Consider the following 24206-nt stretch of genomic DNA (forward strand, 5'->3'; position numbering starts at 1 on the left):
TTGGCAATATGTTCTATCCTTGTTTTAATTTCCTTTATTCTTTCATCATAACAAAACTTTTCAGCGAAAGTTTGGCAACAGAAGTTACAAGCAGTAAACTCACTGTACATCAACTTTCTTCCATTTTCTTCTTTTTATGAGAAGTAATACAAGTCTTAATTATACAGAACATGAAAAACTGATAGTGATGAAGAATTTCTACCATTTTTTTATTACCTCAAGTAAATGCCTTTGAGAAGAGGTGGTTAAGTCTTTAGGGAACATCTGTGAGGCCTTTTGCATCAAAAAGATTGCTCTGGATAATTTATTCTTTTTTATTTTTTTCGTTATAACTGCCTCTGTAAAAGAGATATTTGAAGATATTTATAAAACACTAGCAATCATATAATATTTTTAAAGTCTTAATTAATATGCATTACCTGTTAAATAAGGACAATCTTTTATATTCTTCCCATGGGATTTGTGAGACTTCAGATTTCTGTAATCCTTTTGAACACCTATGTGGGAAGGAAATCCTGAGTCATTCATTCTGACAGTGCTATTAAAAAAATAAAGTGAGGGATTAATATGCAGTTCTGCCTTAAAGCTCTGCTCCATCTTGTGCTCTTTGGCTTGATTCAACAGAAGTTCTTAGAGTGATCCCACCATTAAAAGAATTTCACAGTCTTGTTCTACCATCATTAATGTAATGCTAACATCACAGCAAAAAAGGGATCTTGTTTGATCATTAGGGGAACTCTGCCATATCAAGATAATACTAGCCTATAATAAAATGAACAAACGAAAAAACAGGAGTGGGAATCCAAATATAGTAATTTCAGGAGGCATTCAGCAGCCATGAAGGAGTAGGATATCTGCTGACTCAAAAGTGCTAAGGACAACTTCGCAGGAATAAAAATGGAAATCACAGGGTGCATCAGATAAAATATGCAAATCTCATTCTCTAAAGAGAAAATTAGAATTGTAGGAAAAAAAAATAGAGCATTCTCTGTGTGTTTTATTGACACTATATCAATTTACATTATACCAAACTGTCTCAGAATCAAATCTAGTAGCTGTTAGCAAAGCCCAATTCCAGTTAATTCAGTATAGATTAGAGACTAGTATTGCTTGGTAAATCTAAAACCCACAATTTCTGAACATATGTGGCATACAAATTACCCTACCTTGGCTGGACTTCAGATAGCAGATACTCCTTTATATGTAGGTATTACAAAATTTATTAACAGAGGACTCTAATCAAGATTCTAATCTAGGAAGATTATTGAGCTTTACTGAAACATACCTTCTGTCAGTTTAAGAAGTTTCACAGCTACTCGATGCTGGGCCTGAATAAGTTCCAAGTGTAAATCTATTACAAAAGCATTACCTGTTTCTGGCTTATCATTATCCCATGCCAAAGAATTTAAATTCTGGCCATCTAGGTCCACCTAATAAATGGAAAGAAATAATAAGCAAACACAGATTTATATCAAATTACACTTTTGTTAAGTCAGATATTACTACTTCAGTAAACAGAAAGACACTCCAAAAGTTGTCATAAATGTGGAAAATGCAGTCATTTGATTAAGCATAGATGAAGGAGAACAACTTGACGGAACAGCATGGATAACGGACAGAAAAAAAATAAGACAAAACCTGAGAATAAACAGGAAATAGTATTAATAATAAATGTAGGAAAAAATGGTTTACTGTGTCTAATATTCCACAAATCAAAGATCATGATGATCGTGTTGGTATAAAATAACATTGTTTAGAAAATCTGGACTCTCTCCGATGGCCAAAATTAATTTTAATAATAAACAATTGCAAGCAATAATTATGAAAAGGATTTCTGCTTTACAACATAGCAGAAATACATAAATTACTTTATTTATTTGGTAATTATAATTACCAAAATAAAATTACAAAGATTTATAATTGCACTTACCAAAATAAAATGACAAAGAAAAACAGGAGTCATAGTTCATATAGTTCATTATTGTATGGGAAAACGCTATTTCTACTAAAGTGATTTCTATTTTCTATCCTATTCTTACATGGGTTAGAAAGATGAGATTTGGTAATGCTTAAATTTCTAGCTATGAAGAAAATATGAGTTTTCTGTCATCAACATCCAATATACTATTTATAAATTTTATTGCAATACAACTTTTTGCAGACTCTACCTTTGCACAGCAGGTGTCAAATATTGATTTTCCATCTGGTAGAAGGGTCATTAAGCGACATGTGTTCATACCGTTAATTGCTTTTTCAAGACTTTCATAAGCAGCCTGCAATTGTTCTATAGGGCTTTTCTGAAATGAAAACAAACAAGAATGAACACATTACATAAGATAGAATTAAAAGCTATAAAATCTATTTACAAAAGTAAAATGCTATTATTAACTGTTGCAGCTAAAATTCTTCCAAACAGTCCTCAGACAGGCACTGTTCTCCATGTTTCCATATACTAATATCAGTTTTGAATCTCAAGACATTTTTAATTAACTTTTGACTGTTTTCCCTTAAGCTTTCAAAAAAATTTCAAATAGAATTTCTTCCATATCACAGATGCACAGATGACTATAATCAACTACAGAAAGCTTCTCAAAAATTGTTTGATTTGAAAAAGCATCTTTGTTCTTTCCTCTACACTAGCATGACATCACAAATGTTCAATTTTATAAAATTAAATATACAATTCTATGAAAAAACTTCTGGTGGAAATAAATGCTCTAGTGTTATTCAAAATGCTATATTAGTTAAAATGAAACAGACTTTACCATCAGTATTTCAGGAATGTCACAGGTTTCATCTTGTGAGACAGAGAGACGTACTTCTTTTTTATAGAAAAAAAAATCAGAAAATTAAAATGAACTATACTCAGATTAATTTAGTAGCATTTGATTAGTTCTACTATTAACTGAAGACTCTAGCAATAAGTTAACTATTCAGCACTTGACTATGAGAGATAATTATAATACTTGCTGAATAAATTTTCAGGGTTTAAACATGATAGCTATATATGTACAATCATATCAATTTAGTACATGATTATCCAAAAATGTAGTATTTTAAAATGTGCACTATATTTCACAGTAATATTCAATTGAAGCCAATGAAATTTGGACCCGTCTCTTAGTTCCCTACATGGTTGTAATGACTATATATATTTTTTCATTTTAACTAACCTGAAACTAATTTTATCTCAATCACAAATGTTTTAAGGCTAATTTATTTTATAGGACTGCTTTAAAAGTGTGAGGTCATATTTTTATAATACATAAATGTATATGGTCATATTTTTATAATACATACATTTATATATATGATAAAGAAATATTTCTTGAAGGGGTATTATTACCCTTTTAACAGTCACATGGACGGATTACGTTATTTTTATTTATAAAGAATGTACCCAGAATTCTGTTTTGCCTTCCAGGAGACAATATCTTGGTTCTTAGTAACAACTGTCTTTACTGTGAACTCTTCACTGAAACAAATTCACTTTTTGCCCTCCACTGGAAGGATAACCTTCCAGTCCCTCTTGTGCTGTTTTACCACTTTTGTCCATGTTCACTGGCTCTTTCTCATAAATAGCAAAACTACATTCATTTGATATTCATTCAATGAAAAGGCAGTAAATACCTACTTTACCTTAAAACGGAACATTACTATTACAAGATTCTTATTTTCAAAACAAAGCAAAAGATATTGTCATTGCCTTCAATTCCTAAAGAGGCTTTAAAAGTATCCTTAAAATCTACTCTCCTACACAAAAATCAGTACTTGCGTAAAGAAGTAAAATGCAAAAGCTCATGACCTCAGTATTTTCCTGCTCTGTTTGCCCTACCACTAGCCAACTAGCACATGAATGCTCCAAATAAGTCACAGCACATGCCTGGTCAAAGTTCAGAGAGCATATCAGTGATTTGAGGATACTGTGGATGGACTAAGAGACCTGGAAAAGAACTGTGGAGAGGGCGAGTCATAGATGCAACTCAAAATTAGATTAATTCAGTAGAGCAGTAAAAGTAAAGAAATGACATACAAATTCTTAGAAAAGCAGACTTCATTAGTCCTGATTAAGGATGAAATTGTATTTATAAAAATTAATCATTCCACTGTTAGCAGGTGCTGAACAGCTGTATGATAGAAATAGGTCACCAAAAGAAGTGTGAAGGAAAAGTCTTTTTGTAAATCACAGGATCGTAACACACACCAGATGGGGCCTTTCAAGCTTTCCAAGGACTTTTGGCAGCTTGGAAACCCTACCTATCCTGATTCTACCCTTACCCTAAGCCTACCTGTCCTAAGCCTATCTGCCCTAAGCCTACTTGCCCTACTCTTAGCTTAGCTACGTGAAACCTACCTGCCCTAACCCAACCCTAACACTACCCTAATCCTGCCCTAACTAACCCTAGCCTAACACTACCTACCCAAACCCCCACATCCACGCTCCCCTCTATTCCATCCCTTACATCCCCCATCCACTTCACTCTGCCCCATTCACTACCTTCCAACCTCCCCTCTTCTCCACTGCACCCGCATCCACCCTCCCCTCTACTCTACACTAGCCCCCACTGACACTCTCGCCTCTACACTATCCATCCCCTGCCTTCCACCCTCCCCTCTGCTCTGCACCACTCCCTGCCTTCAAGCCTAGTCCCTACCTTCCACTCTCTATCCTCCCCTGTACCCTCCCCTCTACCCTACACTGCCCTGCTCTCCCGTCCCCTACCTTCCACCCAACCCTCTAACCTCCCCTCCCTTCCGCCCAACCCTAGGCCCAACTCTCGCCTCCGCCCTCTGCGCTGCTCTGCCCTCTATACTAGCCTACCAGCCTATGCTGGCCTCCCCTCTGGCTTCCCTTCTGCCAGCTCTCCAGCCACAGTCCAGAACCACCCTCTAGCCTAGTCATCATGACCACCCCACCAGATCCATTACATCCACCCCATCGTGTCATTCCCATTAGGAGCAATCCACCATGTCAGTCCCATTGCCATACCAACCTCCACATCACACTCATTACGTGTAGTATTATATTGTTATCCTTCTTTGGAGATATTCAAGACCTGCCTGGTTGTGATCCTGTGCCATGTGCTCTAGGTGACCCTTATTGAGCAGCAGGGTTGGAACAGATGATCTCTAGAGGTCCCTTCCAACCTCAACCATTCTGTGATTCTGTGTGATTTACAATAACTTTCGAATATGTATATTTGTCAATATTTTCAACTAAGCATAGTTCCAATCTTTAAAAGCCTAGTCATTTGTGAAAGAAAATCACTTCCATTAGCCTAAATTTTCACTGAAAGCTTTACCTGTTTTTTTCCCAGATTTATTTGCACAATCTGCTACATTTTCCAGTATAGCAGTTAGACGTAAGGTTATCTCTGCTAGCATTACAACATCAGTGTCTATTATGCTACTCTTCTGAATTACTTCATTTATTATCCAAAGTACATGAACCCACTGAAAAATGAAAATGAGAGAAAAAAAAAAAGACAGAGTTAAAACATTCTGGAAAATATTCTTATTGATGTATTACTGAGACAGGTAGGGTTTTGCAATCAAAATTGTTTAAAAACATTCATAAACCTGAAAACAACTCTTGGAATGTGACTATATGTCACTCCCTTCTTGTACTTCTTTTTTTTTAATGCCACCAAACATAGATGCCAAATAGTTGCTATCCCAAGTTTTTCATACAGCAAACTTTTTTTAATGAGTGTTTATGAGGTTTATGAGTGTTCTACAGACATAACTTTTATTCCCGGTCATACTGAGGTAAACCTTGTAGCAGATTTGATCATTTAGCTCTCATTTATCCCCAACTGTATACAAAAACAGTACAAAGGAGACCAGAATGTTCCTGGCCTATGAACAGGCCTTATCTTGTGATGAATCTCTCAAACACTATGCTACATGGATCAGGGCCACAAAATGCAGTACTCCAAAACTGGCCAGTCAGTATTAACTGCTTACTAACAAACAGCCTCAAGAAGCTAATGTAACTTATCCTTAAGAAGACTGTATTTCACCAGGAGCCTTTCAAGCTAAAGAAAATTTCCATTAAAGCCATGGTTTTACGCAGTGGTCCAAATCCTGCTGAGCCCCATCTCCCTTCTCTTAAGCTGCAAGCTTTTTTGCCATTTTCTTCAACAGAATCTAGGGAACTTTCTTTAACTATATGCATGTTTATCCTCCTCAGCACACAAAATGTTTCTTCTTAAATCTTACATGCCCAAATGCTTTCACTAACTTAGATACTTTTTATTATGGCTCACTGGCAGACCATGGGTTATGACACTGAAGAAAGGCTAAGAAGTATCTTGGCACTTATTCACTCAGAGGGAGAAGGGATTAAGTGGTATAGGAAAGGCATTAGAATACACATTTTCAGTGAATGAGATTTTTCTGCATTGTCTGCATTTTGCCCAGGAACTTGGTTTTAATATAAGTGCAGTCTGTTATAATAAGGTCTAATACACAATAATAAAGAAGTACTTTGTAAGCTTTGTATTTGTGGATATATTTTAAATAGTCACTTCCACTCATTTGGATTCGCTGAAGTCCTGCTTTACACTTCTGCCACAAAAATGTTATTACATCAACAAGTATTTCTTTATCAGGTTGGAGATTCTGGAAAGAAAAACACAATTATCAGATCTGTAGAAACAGGTATGTATATTCAATACATTAAAATTCTTTTTTTTTCACAGTCAGTAAATAATTATCATCTTTAACTTGCTTATAAGAGATGGTAACATTTTGAAAGCTTAAAGAATATGTTTTTCAAAAGCAATTCCTGGTACAGCACCCAAGCCAATCTTTTGCCAATAACACAAAAAAGGCTAGAATACTTTTTTAAGTATTTCCCTTTCTAGTGTCGAGTAGTTAACAGTCATAGAAATATGGAAACCAGTGAGAATAAAATAACATGAGAGAGACAAAGTAATTAACTACATGTGAAAAGTTGTAATAGTCAATATACTCTGGGGAAGTAGCATGTTCAATAGTAGATAGTTCAACTAATCTCAGGAATTTTTTAATTACTATATGTAAATATTTGCAGAATGAGAACAGAACTAGTAGGTTTTACTTTACATTGATAGGGAAATACTTTATGGATGTACCCATTTTATATGGATACTTTTTTTTCATTTTTGCTATTTAATTTTTGCAATTTGTAAACTCTGCGCCTGACTCTTTTGCTGATAGAGTATATATATTTATTACAGACCAAGTGATTCAAACAGAAGAAATATCTCTAAATCTGTTATACCTGCTTAGATGTACAGATACAGGAAAATGCTGTTGTTGCCAAAATGATAAGATCATCAGATGGTTCTCCATGCTTTACAGATCCTTCTATACTCAATGTTCATTAAAAAAAAAAAGGAGAGAGAGAAAGGAAAGACAGAATGTTACTCCTAGCTAAAAGTCTATGTTTGAAAAAGTACAATTGAACTTACATATACCAATTTATTCCAGCTCTGTTTTAAAGTGATTTTTTTGACAAATATAGGAAAACACAACAAAATTCAGTAGGTTACAATTTGTGAATTGTCTCTTTTGTCACAGAGTACTGTATGCACCATATTACATAGTTTCTAAATAATAACATTCCTTGCTGCAACAGTATTTGAAATGCAAACAGCTATAACTGGACAATGCTTACTTCTTAATGTTTGTTTCTTTCCAGAACCATAAGGCACGCCAGCTTCTCTGGTATTATTTTCACCAACTGGAAAAACATGTTTCACTTTTCTTGGAAACACTAAAGGTTGCATCACTGTAAGAAGTTTGAGTTCCATTTCTGCTTTCTTCCATCTTGGATCGTCCTGACCCTAATTGACAGAAGCAACTAATAGAGTTGGTCTCAAAAAATCTGTGAATTGAATACTCTTTCTTATCCCCATAGGGAAAGATTACATAAAGAATGTGTAAATAGCATCAGGATTACCTGAAGAAAATTAATAACTAATTCAATAGAAGAATCAAACACATCCCATTCTTCATAGCTGAAAGCTAATTTTACAAACTTCACAGCAGCATCTCCAGACACAGCATTTTCTCCTGCAATAATGACAATAATATTATACACACATATATATTCAGAAGTTTAAAGTCTAATTTAAACAATAATTTGCGTATTAAAAATATAAAGGCAAAATTCCACACTTTTCTGCACAGTGAGGATAATCTTGAAGGATTTCTCAATAAGTCAACAAGATACAAAGGCTTTATCACATTGCTGTAATGTATATATTTGCATACCTACTTTATTATAGTTATATTGATGTATCTGCAATGTCCCAATATATTCCGAAAATACTGTACATTTGTTGATATTAATGTACCTGCATTGAGGATATATAGGACCTATTTCCACGGGCTGCAACTTAAATGAGGGTATCCCCCAACAAAGCCCTTTCCTAGCAATCTAGTAAAAACTACACACAGAAACATGAATAATTTATTGCAAAATGGGCGAGCACTTCTCACTGCTACATCTGAGATTGTATATATACACATAGGGATCCTGTTTTCTCACTCTGCAAGTTTATCCAAACTAGAGCAGGTCAGGAAAGTGCTTTTCTAACCCTTGGAACTCAAAATAAGTGCCTTAGTTGACACTGCACAGCATTCTACAGGCCTAGGAATACGCCTCTGCTATTGTCATATCAGCAAGGCACAGGGCCACCTGGTTGAAAGAGGCTGGAAATATTAAGTTAATAACAGACACCTAATATTTCCTGAAGCAGCACAGCAATTGTTCCAAGGCCCTGAACAAGCTTACAGTAATCCTTTTGCTATAGCCCTCCTCTTCCTCAAGTGCATACTGCAATACCGGTACAAGAATTTGACCTTTAAATGATTATTAGGGACATTAACATATCCAGATGAACAGCTATGCTGAGCATATATGATTATTACAACATTTCCTATACTTATATGCTATTCTAATGATATGTAGTAGGAAATCCTAATGAAATCTATACATAATCCCTTCCAAATGCCTTAGTATTTAGTCAAATGCCTTAGTATATAGTCAAAATCCCTTAGTATTACAGACCAAAGAGGACAGCATTTTGCAATCCCTTTATGCACAGGACTGCTATTAACACGAAAATGCGTTTGGCTCCCCAAACCTTTGCACAACTTATCATAGAATACTTTAAAAATTCAAAACTAATTTACCTTTTAATAACAACTGCAGGAGACTTGATGATGCACTTATCCCAAAATGATCAGGGCAGTGTCTTCCTTGAGTACCAGCACTGCTCACCCCACCTTCAATACAGACAACTTGTTAGATCATTTTATATTCCATTTGACTTGTTATTTTAGTTATCCAGTAATAATATCAACAAAATATTACTCTAACGTAAAGTTTGTACTGTCCAAATTGAAAATAAAGATTGTTCCTTCTGTGTATGTAAGAGATGTTTATATACTTTCCTTTATTTTTACAGATGAAGTTTCAAAAACAGGAAAGGAAACAAATGACCTCTAGCTAGCCAAAGACATAAGACAGCTAAACACACACATCATGGCGCAAAACCTCTCCCATAAAATCCTGAAGCATTTTGTTACTAATTTGAAATATTCTAGAGATATATGTTATAGTGAGTGAATCTGGGTTTTACTTGAAAAGTTTACCCCAGTGTGAAACTCTCACGACAAAAGTGCTGTCAGCACATCCTAACAGGAGCATATTACTAGCAGTAATTGTAATGTCATCGTTAATAGATTTGCATATTCCTTTGAGACCAAAGTCAGCAAAGAGTGACCACTGCCCATCTTTATATCCAGTCTGCTAGAGTGATAGAATCTGGCTAAGCACAAATCCAATAGCCCCTACATTCTGCCATCACAGAGGCATTTTTCACATCAGTCTAACCAGAATAAAATCCAGGCAGTTTTTACTGATGTAAGAGGCAACAGTATTTGGTCCAGATTTTAATCTTAATTTTGTGAAGAAAAAAAAAAGAAAAAAAAGGAAAATTATTGTGTGATTTTGCTAATTATCCTTTTATAAATGATACTTACACCTACAGATTGTTTTTTTCTTTTTTTTTTCTTTTCAGCTAGTTTAATGGAGACTTTTACCTGAAAGGATTTCCATGCCCGCAAAAAAAAGCTCTGAAACCACATCACGAATTTCAATTTCATCAGGAACAGGTGGAGCAGGGCGCAAGACATGTCTGCTACTATCAGACAAAGCTTCCAGGATGGCAAGGAACTGAGCCGCGGTACCATCAAACATTTCCATTAGTAGCCGTTCAGTAGCGGTGCGAGGCCATGATAACTAAGCAAGAAAAAAGGAATGTACATCTCAATTTCTAAATTCATCTACAATAAAGCAAAATTTATTTCAAAATAGTTCTCCTTCAGAAAACAAGTACACGTTCAAAAAAAAATGAATACACTGTAAGATATCCTGCTGTTACGAATTTCATGCTATAAAGTCATAACAAAGCTTCATGCTAAGTGGATAGGATACTTAAGTACCATAATTTCATAGCAACCATACACATAGCTTCATGGTACTTCACTAAGAAAGCAGTGCAACAGAAAACATGAGTTAAAAAGTATCAAGACCATGTAGTCTAAAGCCACCCACACCTTCTTAAAATGATGCAAACTTGAGCATCAGCAGATAAGCTCTACACACTTTGCAGAAAATTGAAAAAGATGAGGATTCTACGCAGTACAAATCCAGCACAGCAAATACTTAAAAATATTTACAACACCAAAAACTAGAAAATTAGAAGATACTAGAGAATATTCAATACCATTTATTCTTAAATAAAGCTATGAAAATTGTCATAGTAAATTTTGTAAGCAAAAGACCTGTTGGAGTGATGAACAGTTTAAGTTCTAACGATTTGCTCTTAACCTCAGGCATTCAGTTTACTCAAAAACTCAAAAACTAATAAAAGTCACACAGATACTGCAGAACAAAATCAATTAATGAAGATTTTTCAAGCTTCTGGATTTTATCTGCCATCTAGTAGCATGACAAATACCCAATGAAGCAAAACCCTATTTGAAAGTTTGCAAGATCCCTAACATCCTAATTGTTCATCCAGACTTTTTATGATCTTGTGAAAGATCACATGAACATATTGAGGTTTGGGGTATGTCTTGGATAGTGGGAAAATTCAAGTAAGGATGCTTTGGATTAAAATGATTGTGCTGTCCACTCAGCAATTTAATATTAACTGAGATTTAAGTCATAACCTCATTGTCAGCAATCTATCTATATCTCAGGTATTTCTGCTAAGCAGGCAATCTTCTAAAAAAAAACCCTAAACACTCAGTACATACTAATGTCTAAGATATAATGGCCAATGAGAATGTTATCAATATTAAACAATTATTTAAGACAATACATCATTCTTACTTTGAATTATTAGACATTTACTGAACCTAATGCTTTTATATGTAGTCTAAAATAAAGTATATTATGAATACATTACATAATTCTGAACAAAAAGTCCAGAATTAATTTACTCATTCAGCTATGAGTATTTGAATCTGTTCCATCCCTACATAAGCTATACCAAAGCTAGTGTCACTTCGTAGAATCTTTCTTTTTTTCCTTCAAAAAACGCAGAGATTCCAGAACTTGTCATTATATTATGAGGTCCGTATGTAGTAGATCTGTAACTATATCATGAGATTCAGAGGATGAGATAAAACTTCAATGCAGGAATACTGTAATACAAAATGTTAAACTTACTTACATTTTGAGCTTCTTTTAGGTTAACTCGTAACTTAGGTCGGAAGTAGCTTCTGGGTTTTCTTCTGGATTCATACACCAATCTTTTGAAAATCATTACTGTCATCTGACAGAAAGATAAACAGTAAATAAATAATTGCTATGTTCTGTCCTTTTAGATTTTAAGTGCTGTAACAGTCTATACCTAACTATAGAATGATACCTTTACAGTGGCCTCTCTAAAAATCTTTTTGGTTTCTAAATTTCCTGGAGAAGAACTGATATTTTCAAGTTGCTTCAGTTCATCAATTTTCATTAGTCCACGGCGAGCAAATATCTGTCCAAAGTAAAATAATAGTAATAATATTTTTTTAAAAAAAGGATAATGAGCTGATGTATACAAACTGAAACTATTTTCCCATTCTGTTTGCTAGCGCATGATTTTAGAGTTGCATCCTTCTTGAATTCAAACTGTAAAGGGCCACAATGAATTCCAAGTCCTGAACAACTGCTAACAAAGAAATGAAAACCTTTCCAAAATTCCTTTGTATATCTACATATCTTCATGAGGACTGGCCACCACTTAATATTAAAAATCTAGGATGTTATGTTAGATGTTATGTCTAGGATGTTATGTTATGTTAAAAAGTAGTATTGTATTTAACTTTGAACTGATTACCCATTTATATATGGAAACATACTTCCACAATGTAGTTACATTTTGCAACACAAACAGAAAATGAAAAAATAGGTATCCTCTGATTTTAGGCATAAATAATTATTTTACATTTGACTGCATCTGAAATGTTACCCATGGTAAATCAGAATACCTCTCCATTAATGTTGTCTTGACAATCATAATAACACTGAGAAACTGCAGTATACAGAGTGGCTCTCCATGTCAAATAGTGTACTGATAAAAGTGGAATGGATGATTCCATACAGACGCTGGCCCAAAGTAAGTATTCCAGCACCTGCATTGAAGAAATCCAGTTTCAAAATGAATGCATTTTAAACAGATTTTTATAAAGTTCACAGTATAAAACCATAACAGTTATATTACCCTGCAGTTCTATTAGAAAGGATTTTGCAACTAGGATGATGTGGAGTCTCTTCAAATTTAAGTAGAGAAAAAGTGGAAACTCAAGCAAAGAAAAATCCTTAAGTTAAAAAGAAAAGAAAGCCAGATCATTTTGATGAACTAAGGAATCCTAACTAAAATCCTAGCCAGCAGGTGTCAGTACAGCTCCACTTTCCAAGCAGTAAAACGCAAATGCTTGGGATTTGTTTCAGTTGCACAAAATAAGGGATCCGAGGATGGCAGATACGGCAGAAGACCTGGGCCATCCTGGCACAGCAGTTGGAAGGCAGTCAAGACACTCGGGCACCTCAAGATCAGGCACCTGTAGGATACATGGCTTCAGACACCTAAGTAGCCCCAACTGAATCATGCTCTTTCTACACCCTTCTAAAGAGTGGACTGAAACTGAGATAACAAGGGCATATTCTCAAATCATAAAAATAAAGACTCATTGAAGGACTGAGATTTACTTAGAAGGCTTTTTCTATGGAAATGAGGATTTCCAAAATCATAAGTTTAAAGATAGAAGGAATCACATGCTACGGTTTAATGATATTTAGTTAGTTTAGGATCAATAATTGGTGCTAACACAACAGAAACAAAAGAATGGTACATTTAACCACTCTTATTAGCGTAGCTTGTTTCTGAACTGAATAGTTTGTTATGTTTAAAAAAATACATTCAAAAATCTAAGATATAAAAGATAACAGATGCAAGTTTGGGGACTCAGAATTAAGCGCAGCTCTCAGAGGCTCCACTGCATTCTTAGGAGATTCTAGGGGGGTTTCATTCCACTACTGAAGAGGGAGAAGAGCCAGGACGGCCTGAGAACTACACATTGGCCCTTCTGTATGCTACACATTTTATCCTCATGAGAAGCACTGCTATTGGCAAAAGAGAATGAAGTAAGTATGTCAGGTTATGCCATTAGGCAAAATATACTTGCATTTCTAGTCTTCCATAAATGTTTCAAATGTTTCCATTTACTTTGCCATACCTTAGCAGAGTGACCTATCATCATCAAATGTCTGCATATCATGTAAATATGAATTGTACCTGTAAGAATAAAGCAAAATAAAATAAATAATTTTCCCTAACATTTGTTTCTAACCAACTGAAACATCTTCTTACAATTTGGATAGTTATTTCTAGAGCCTGAAAATACAGCTTTAAAACTAAATTTTCTATAACTGCTTCTAAAAGAGTCAAGATTTAGTCACTATATTCTTATGCTAAATTAACTTCAAAAGTAAGTACACTACACATCAGCCTCATAAAAGAATGAAGTATTAAATATGTACTATATGGAATTTTTATTTAACCAACTAATGGTATTTTTTCCCAAATGCCATTGAATCAAAACAAAACAAAAAAAGAAAAAGAAAAAAGGCAAAAAAATCCTCTCTCTCCTCACAGACTTTGCCTTGCTTTTGGTCTGTCACGGTAATGTCCTCGCAGCCAACAATGCTCTTATGTGACATTTTGTATCGTAAGTGAAACGAAGAAAACTGATTATGAACAAAATCTTCAAAAGCATCTAACTGACTTGGAGACACAACCCTGTCAAAAAGACTACTGACTTTCAGCTATGTCACAAACCTGCCTTTCAAAAGTCAGCCCAGAAGTACAAAAAATGTTGCAGCCCGGAAAAAAGAAATCTGTTCTTCTGTCTGCATGACTGTGTGTAAACGGGCACCCATGGGAGCACACAGGCATCACAGTGTCAACTGCCACAGCTAGCAGGGTATTATTATCCCAATAAGCAAGAATTTTGCAAGCATTAGAAAGTAATTTTTTTTATCACTCAAACGTGCAGCGAGACGCAAAATCTCCTACTGACAAAAAGATCCACAGAAAAGTGCTCAGACACTAGGAAAATATGCAATGGCAGTCCCAACAAAACAAAAGGATAAGAAAGTCAAGACCAGTCATATCTCAGAGAAACTAAATACCGGTGTTTTTGAACACTCATTTAAAAACATCCTATTTCCTCAATTTATATTACAACAATTACCCATCATAGAACCAGGAATTATCCAAACTTTTGTTTGAGGAAATGAAATTGTCTTTTTAAAGCAAAAATATGATGTTCCTCTTCTTGAAATACAAATTCTTGATACACCTTTCTTCATATATCTAGCTCATAGAAGTTCAATTTTTTCCCTCAAATATGTCCTAATACATGCAACTATAAATAGCACACTAAAATCATCCATGCATAGATTCAAATTCTAACTGTGGGTCAGAATTTTCAAAGAATTTTTATTATTAATGCTAACATTGGATAATATTAAAGAAAAACAATAAACATATAATGTTACAGACACACAGTCATTCACAGTCTATTCTTAGACCTGTATTTCCCTTTTTACAAAAATCATCTTTAGCACAAACATTCAACAAAATCTTATGAGCTTTTTTATTTAATAAGAATTAACTTAAAACTGGCCTCAGTATGCCCTGTCAGTTCATTTTATTAGTACATTCAAATCACAGCTATGATGGAAAAGCTAATACTTTCAGAGCTATGCACCTGAAAAATGAACCCTATGTAGAAATATAAAATCGAAACTTCCTATTTCAAAATACAGCCTGTTAAATAAATTCTACTGCGGTTAAAAAGTAACCAGAAATGTATTCATGATCCTTTAGTTGACCTTAAATTATACGTACAAAATTTCCCTTCACAGGTTTCATTAGCAAAGAAAATGCAAATAAGAAGTTTGAAATACCATTGTAGATAAGCCAACACAAATTCTCCTGAGGTAGAGCCACTTGCATAGTGAGCCGTAATGAGGACAAGATATTGAAACAAGTCTGCAGGGACTCTTGATTCTGGAGATTTCTGTCGCTGATACAAACCATCTGATAAATGCAAACATTCCTCTCTTGCAAAGCATGGAACTAAAACATATAGAAACATAGATAAATGAAAACATATCTGTCTTTAAAGTGCATGCACATGTGCAAAGCACAACAAAAGAGTGACTACGAAAAGATGAAGAATGCCAGAGAAAACTCAGTGTGATATTGACCTGAGAATCAAAATACGGAGGAAATGCTAATGCTTTAAGGCTGATTGACTATTAACATGGCACAGTTTCCCAAGACGAGAATGCACCTAGTGCACCATGACTGTTGAAAGGAGTGTAGGGAAAGAGCTAAGCAAGAGGAATATGGATTTGAATAGCTCAGAATATAGGAGAAGCCTATGGTTTCCCTGCATCATTCTAGTTCACAGAATACCCTGCATTATTCCAGAGTATCAATCACACACTGAAAAACAGCTTCTCAGCAAAACACTGCTTAAGATAAAATCTAGCATATTTTTAGAATAGGGGAGCCATATACCTACTAAAATACTCTCTTCCATGGATAACAAAGGATAAATTGCAGGCTCTTATCTTCATAAGCATTTAATACAAAATGAGGCTGACACGCTTTTGAGATCACTGAGCTCCCCATGAACTTAGAGCACTTACAAATCTATTCATTTTTTATTTTCATATTAAGCATATTATCTACTGATGCAATGCTGCTTGTTACTAGGTCAGGAATTTTAAAAAAAAAAAATTTGCGCATTTATAGTATAAACTGCAGTGCAATGTTTAAACTCTCTTGAACTTTTCCTAATTTTCAGATCACACTATTAAAAAACTCTACAACAACTGCAAGACAGTTAACAACTTTAGCCCATATCTAGATTCTGACAATGGTTAACAGCAATTACTTCAGAGGGAAAACTGCTATAGGCATTTACGGAATAGCTTCATAGCTAGTTCACAGCAAATTGCTGTGACATTAAGTCACTAGTGGTTGGTTTATGCCACAGAAGCATAAGCATTTATATCCTCTTAAAAATGTGCTATGTCTATTTCAAAGGATACCAACCTTGGATGTTCAAGGCCATTCATGGCTGTTAAATCTCAATGTAATCTAAACAGACTATTAAAAATTAGTGTCTGTTAATATTTAATTAATATAGCAATATGAAGAACATATGTGGAAGATAAAACAGGCTGCTTATTTTAAATCTGCAAACGTCTTTGACAAAACAAAATATTTGAACCTACCGTAAGTGCTGCATTTTTATCTCTGAAACCATTTGGGAAAAAGGTAGATTTAAATTGATTCACATCATCTGTGATTTCATCGAGGTTTACAGAAATGAACTGCTGAAGATATCTTCCATAGCACTGCAAAAGTGCCAATTTATACTCCTGAAGAATGAAGAATATGTTATTTTTATAGTTTGCATATTACATTTCTATTTCAATAAAATACTCTTATAATGCTTATGTAAAAAGTATCTGTGTGAAAGAGCAGCTGGAAATAAAACACTAAAGTTACATACAAACATTCAGCAATATAATTTCTAATGCTAACACTCACACCTTTCTAAAGGCTAGAGTACTAAAAAGAAGAGCTTGTGATTTGGGAGCTTCTGATTATTTTAATCATAAAAGAATGAGAATATGAGAATAATTGTAAAATACGATCCCAGGTTAATATAATAAACTTGGAAGGTTCCTGGAGTGTCCTGCAGCTTTGCAACAGCAACAATAAAGACATCACACTCCTGAGAGAAGTACTACATAATGCAGTACTTTATAAACTATATCATCACTTCTCTCCCCCTCGATTCCCTGATGCCAAAGCCCTTCTTTTATGCAGAAAGACAGAACAGCTTTAGATGTCTGAAAATCAAACACTTTAGAATAAATGCCATAAAAATGAGTGAAACGAGTGACAGCAACTGGAATTCACACATAGCCAAAAACCCCAGGTTAACAGGCTGGAAATTGCCACTGGGTTTTTAAGATTGTTAACAAACAGGATGTTGAGCTTTATGTCTCATTCACAATACAGCCCCCAGCAGCACTTTGGTCCTTCCTGACATCATACCGAGACTATGGTTCAGCACTGACTCAGATGTCAAAGTGCCACTTAGTGAATCACCTCCACCACTTCCTGCAGCAAAGATTATTTAGAGGTTTCTCTACCAACTTCACTTTTGTGGGAAACTACACTGCAGGATAATTCACAGTATGGCACTATGTAGATATCTTGAAGATTTTCTTTTTCCTTCCCTCACAGGAAGAGGGATGTATAGATTGTACTGCAGTCATCCCCCTGCAGCTTCCGAGCACTTTTTATTTTCTTTAACTCGTAGACTGCTTTAGTACTTTGCTTAAAGCAACTTATTTCCCTCCCAGGTATGCTTCTCACAGTCTACAGAGAAAGTTGAAAGTGCCCTATGAGTATGATGTAAAGATGTGCATATGAAAGACAACATTTTTCATTGAATTTGTGAGGGGTTTAGACAGAACTAAGTTTGTGAACGAAACAGGTAAAAACTCAGTAGATAGGAAACTGATCTCCTGATTCACACCATGAAAGGGTCACATGATAAACACAGGAAGACCCATTCTGCCTGATGACCAACAGCCTTTTGGGCTGCACATACTAATTTCTAAGTTGTAGTAAAGGCCAAGTGTAGCATTACTAGAAATGAATGTGATCAATAGCTCAACATTATTGATAGCTGTTACTAGTACAGCACACACATGCACAGCAGATGGTCAGGGTAAATTCTGTGGGGAAAAAAAAAGACAATAGTAACTAATTTATATTTGTAAATATGGTACTTTAGTATTTAATCATAGAAAAATAAAATCAGAAGTACTTCCCTCCACAGACTCTTTTCAGTATAATTTCCAACCACAACAGTGACATTTACCCTGAATTTTTAACCATCTGAGCCCAATCCACAAGATCCAGATTACTCAAGGGACCCTATCTTCTTTGCTATGTAAAAGAGCAGCCAAATACAGAAACGTTTATTTCTCATGGTCAGGTATGGGTAGTTGGTCACTTGTATCATCTAATACATAGTTTCAGGCTGTGATAACTCTAGAATCCCAAATCGTGGATCAGAATCCCATTAAGCTAATTTCTAATATACACCAAAAAATCAGTTCCACACCCAAACAGTTTAAAGTATATGCAGGAGACCAGAGATAACAAGCAGATACAAGCACAAAGTAAAAAAAAAAAAAAAAAAATGAGTCAGCACTGATCAGCATGATGACTAATGGGTTGCTAACTAATTTCCAGATATATGACATAATGAATTTAGGTGTGCTCTAAATGATAAATAGCAGATATATAATAGAAAGGAATCTGAAGAGAGAAGACATTAAAAAAAAAAAAGGCAGGAGAACAGGAACCCAATGACGCAGAGGGGAATGTGGTGCTTATCTACTCATGATTCATACTTGATATTTTATTTTCCACAGACTATGTATCCTTAAGTATTATATACCATAAAGAAGGATAAACTATATTACCATAAAGGAAAACTTAGCATAAAGGATGGGGCCAGGCTCTTCTTCAAGGTGGCCGGTGACAGGACAAGGAGCAACGGGTGTAAGTTGAAACACGGGAAGTTCCACCTCCATATGAGGAAGAACTTCTTTGCTATGAGGGTGACAGAGCCCTGGAACAGGCTGCCCAGAGAGGTTGTGGGGGCTCCTTCTCTAGAGATCTTTCAAACCCGCCTGGATGCCACCCTGTGCCATGTGCTCTGGGTGTCCCTGCTTGGGCAGGGGGTTGGACTAGATGATCTCTAGAGGTCCCTTTCAACCCTAAGCATTCTGTTATTCTGTGACTCTGATAAACCACCAGTTTTCAAACAGTATCTAGCAAGACCAAAGAAAGACTTTTTTTCTGGAACAAGTTATTTACCGTGCCTATCGCAGAACTTGGTGTTATACCACATTCATCTTTTCAGTGACGCATCAGAGTTTTGCATTCCTTGCATGGTTGTTTGTTTGTTTTTCTCTGTTATTTTCTCCAGGGAAAATAGGTAAGAGGAAAACTAAATCTGCATACTCAAAGCAATGCACCAAAAAGTGGAATTCTGTAATTCCAAGTATAGCTGATTTCTGAACTATATTTAATTTCATTTCTGAACTAATTTCAACTGTAACTGTTGGAAATGACATTATACCAGAGGATCCAAAGTGTTCAATAAGCAGAACCTTCACTGAGAATTCTAGGTTATTTTCAGCCATTCTGGGGCCCTGTCATTAATCAACTTAAAAATAAAGACCAAATTAACATTTTGGTTACCCTATGGGACGCCAATGTGAAGTACAGAGGCAGGGGTTTGGTATATTTGGGCATGTTGTGAGACCAGCAGTTCCCAAGTAATTAAAGTTTCATTTAATGTAAAAGAATTATTTCATACCTAAAAGGTATGAAAACCTGAGGAAATCTTCAGCCATAAGAAAATATGAAAGGACTTGCTTAGGCAATGAAAGGACTATTAACAAATTCAAGGTCTTCTGTGAGAATTTCTGTGAGGAATCATACCCTGCTATACCATGAGCCTATACCTTAATGTAAAACATCACTGTTGTGAACTATTCTAAATGCTTTCTGCAACCTATCAGTAATTATGAGTCGTGCTTCAAAGTTCAGCTTCAACCTCTTTACTCAGGAGGCAGGCCACTTTTATGAAGGCGTTATGGGCAGATGCAATGGGAGGATATATGACTTAGTAGTAATATCTGTATCCTTTGCCCTGGTCTCCTGAACAATTCACCTCCTAGCCACATATATTAAACAGAATTACAGAATAGCATTTCTCCTTGCTGGAATACACAAGCAAAGAATTTAATAGTGGAAGCATGCTTTCACTGGATGCATTCCTCAAAGATGGCTCCACAATTTTGATAAAGTTCCAGCTATGTCTGCTGCTTTTCCAGGTGAAAATGGAGATTCTAATAGTGTCAAATGCTGAAGAAAATGAAAAAAGGTAAAACTGGATAGGTGCCCTGCATCTATCAACTGCTATCAAAGCATTTTCATTACTAAAAAACACAAAGCACCAAGGCTGTGAATGACAACAGGAATTAAGCTACTTTCCTTATGCACAAGTCAATAAAGTGTTCTAAAAAATAATTTTCAATTTAAGAAATATACAGCCTCAGTTGTCTGTCTTCTTTTGGGGTTGGGGAGGGACAAGAAATATGAAGTTTCTTCAACAGAACACAAATCTAAATATATCTTTCCTAAATATTGTCATAACAACATTTAACCTAAAATGCTTTACAGGGATTATATAGGATGCCACAAAGTGTATTTTTTCAACCAGTGAGGGTAGCTTTGAAGCAAGAGACAATCTCATATAAGAACAAAACTAAAAAGAGCTTTACTGAGTCAGACAAGTTGTTACTAGCCCAGAGTCAAACATCCCCCAAAATACTCTCAGACTCTCAGCCCAACAATCTGCACCTCATGGACTTCTTAAGTCAAGGGCAATATACATATTTTAATATCCTCAATGGACTTCCATCTGTGAACTTGTCAAGTTTCCTCTTGAACTTTCATAAACTCATGGCACAGCATCCTGTGACAGGAAATTCCATGGGTTAAACATATATACTGTGAAGAAATAGCCTGCTTTTGTTCTGCGTTTTCTACCTACTACCTTCATTTGACGATTTCTAGCTCTTAATACTGGAAGAGGAAGTGAACACTATTGACCCATCTCCAGCCCCTCCTTTCACTCATGATTTCACAGATCGGTACTATGTTCTCAGGGCTCTCTGCTCCCAAGCAAATACTTAGCCTACCTTCATGATTCATGCTGGCCTTCACACTGAAGCCATTCCACCTTTGATCACCCTTGTTACTTGCCACTGAATCCTTTCTAGTTACAATTTATCTTTTTTGAGGGGTCCAGAAGTGCACACAGAACTCAACATGCAAGAATGGTATTGAGCTATATAGTTGTGCAAAGACATTCTCTTTCTTGTTCTCTGCTCACTTCCTGGAAATCTTTGCAGTTGACATTTCCATGGAATGAACCACCACTTCTTGGTTTATACAATTTACACTGAAGTAGAGCCTACAGGCATACTCAGATATTGTGCTACACTGTGCTAGACTTCAAGCAAATACTTGAAGAGATTTTGGGAGGTTCAACTTTAAAGGGGCAACAGATCCATACAAAATGCATATCTGACCAATACATCATAGTATCAAGGCAATTATGATAACAAGAATTATTTCTTATAACCCACCAACTCTTATTGGCATTATTTTTTAAAGCTTTGCTATTTTCTGAACAATTTTCTGCAAAATGTAATTAAAAATTAAAGTAGCATAGGAACCTAATCAAACAGACTGTGATTGAGTCTTTTCTGTTTTAACATGACTTACTTTGATCTGAGCAAGGGAATCGCCAACTTTCAGAAGTTTTTCATTGTAATACCAGTCTGGCAGTCGAGGCTTATATTTGATCCAAATATTAAACAAAGTGTTTGCTCTAAAAAAATACAGAAAAAAAAAAAAAAGATTCACATCAAACTAGCAGCAGGTCTGCAGTTTAACAAGTAAACAGATCAGGAAAACTTCAAATTGTGAAAAAAAACCTTTCTTCCAAACACATTTGAAACTCTTAAATATTTCAAAACAAGAACTCATTAAACTCGAATTTAACAAGCAGCAAGGACATTTCTGGGTTTCATTCTGTCATGAATTGTTTTTATCACACATATTTGAAATAGAATTAATTGTCTCCTATATAAATATTTATTAAAATGTCTCAGTATTAAATCATTTGAATTGTACAAGCATGGTGGTAAATGTAGAATCTGCTCCACTTTTCAGCTGATATATGAGAAGTTCTACCTGAAGAAACAATTAGGTATAAACTCAAGGAATTATAGTTCAGAGCAATTATTGGACAGCAAAACACAATTGCCAAGTTCAGGAAAATAAAATCACAAAATAACAGTGCATGTCAGGTAGCAATAAATTTATGAACTAGTGGCTATGCAATGAACTATTAGAGCTACGCTGTGAATGACAAAAGGAAGAAAGCCAGAAGAAAGTTTCCAGCTTGAACTGCATCTAGGAACATTATAATGGATAGGGGTCAGAGAGAAGAAGCACATGACATACTTGGTAAAAAGAAAGCATCTTAAGGCATCACTAACAATATTCTGTTGACTGTGTCTGTTATTTTAGCCACGTTGTCATCGGGGATGACTTTGCGCGACAAACTACTGTTCTTTGGCTGAACCAACAAGTCTCCTACAAACTATAACTGGCTCCAAGGAATAATTTGCCTCCCATACACAGGAACTGATGACATTGTGCCAGTACCACAGTCCCTCCTGACTACGACCTGATGTGTACTTGCCTTCATGCATAAAACTTTTCTCCCTAGACTTCTTCAAGAAAGCTATATTCAGACCATAAAACAATAATTGATCAGGCAGACTGATAACAAGCACAGGGATCTTTCAGAAAAAAATCTTTACAGAGTTGCATTGACAATATTCATATGGCTAGGCATCTCTTTTTTTTCTCTTCTCATTTATTCTCTTCACACACTACTTATACAGAAACTTCAGCAAAGAGTTCCTTGTGAAACCACAACAGTAAACTATTCGGAGATAGTAATTTATAAGCAAGTAAAAAAATAAAAAAATAAAAAAATAAATGGAGAGAGAGAAATTAATGCTCAAAAATAACCTTATAGCTGAATTCTCACATCTAGACATTCTCCTTACAGGTGATAACTATCTGGAACTTTTTGGTCTGTTAAGGTAGTGTTAAGGAAACCAAAGTGCAAGACACTCTCTTAAACCGTCTTCTGATATTCAGGAACTCATTTTTGTAATCTCCCAGACGTCTCTTCATTTTAATTACATGACAACTCCTCAGTAAAAAAAAAAAAGTTGCAAGCCACCTTTATATTTCAAGGCTATATGAGATGGCTATATGAGAAATCTGTCAAAATGCAGAGAAGCATTAAAATATTCATAATCTCTTTTTCTTTTTTCTTTTTTTTAAAGAAGTCACCGCCCAGTCTACCAAAGACAACCTTCTAAATAGGGAATAAGTCTCTCCCAGATCATCTATAAGCAATCAATAACAGCAGAAGGCTACTAGTTTTCTGTAAGAGTAGATATATAGAGGTTCTAAAGGAGGAGGAAACGGGTAAAAACATCTTCTAATTTAGTAGAGGCAAAATTACTTCTTATTGCTGCTTCTGCTGATGAAAGAGACTCGTGTCTGACTCCGTTTCAGGGCAGATATTTTTTATTTCCTGCGTTAGAAGACCGGAACGATAGCCTTACAATTGACCTCTCAAACTCTTCTAAAAATCTTCGAAACTGATTATACTTCCAATGTAGAAGCTAGTTCTCTATTTCTCTAATAACAAGAACACTCGTCAATCTATGCCAGATAAGTAGTTTGACAAATGACACAGCAGTAAGTCTTCAGAGCATTTTGGAAAGCATTTGAAATAGCCATTGCCTTTAGAAATGCTCAGGAATAACTAGACCAAGAGCGGGTCTGCAAGCAACACATGCAACACATAACACTTGG

At 35.3% G+C, this 24206-nt stretch overlaps 1 protein-coding gene across 1 annotated transcript in view; it reads right to left on the minus strand.

Moving 5' to 3' along the window:
• Positions 1-24206, minus strand: part of CFAP54 (cilia and flagella associated protein 54) — a 100916-nt gene that overhangs the window by 75029 nt on the left and 1681 nt on the right. The window contains exons 2-20 of the mRNA XM_088532882.1: positions 22026-22131; positions 16868-17014; positions 15527-15698; positions 13792-13850; positions 12544-12687; positions 11937-12050; positions 11739-11840; positions 10099-10297; positions 9187-9279; positions 7949-8061; positions 7664-7832; positions 7268-7353; positions 6490-6624; positions 5304-5454; positions 2766-2821; positions 2169-2297; positions 1286-1430; positions 420-497; positions 217-338 (exon numbers count right to left, since the gene is read on the minus strand). Coding sequence (XP_088389008.1) covers positions 217-338; positions 420-497; positions 1286-1430; positions 2169-2297; positions 2766-2821; positions 5304-5454; positions 6490-6624; positions 7268-7353; positions 7664-7832; positions 7949-8061; positions 9187-9279; positions 10099-10297; positions 11739-11840; positions 11937-12050; positions 12544-12687; positions 13792-13850; positions 15527-15698; positions 16868-17014; positions 22026-22131 — 2320 coding nt within the window. The remainder of the gene's footprint in view (positions 1-216; positions 339-419; positions 498-1285; positions 1431-2168; positions 2298-2765; positions 2822-5303; positions 5455-6489; positions 6625-7267; positions 7354-7663; positions 7833-7948; positions 8062-9186; positions 9280-10098; positions 10298-11738; positions 11841-11936; positions 12051-12543; positions 12688-13791; positions 13851-15526; positions 15699-16867; positions 17015-22025; positions 22132-24206) is intronic.

Source organism: Tinamus guttatus, unplaced genomic scaffold (genome assembly GCF_059628265.1).
Source record: "Tinamus guttatus ecotype Peru unplaced genomic scaffold, ASM5962826v1 Tinamus_guttatus_pri_ptg000472l, whole genome shotgun sequence".
In the NCBI taxonomy this organism is placed as follows: domain Eukaryota; kingdom Metazoa; phylum Chordata; class Aves; order Tinamiformes; family Tinamidae; genus Tinamus; species Tinamus guttatus.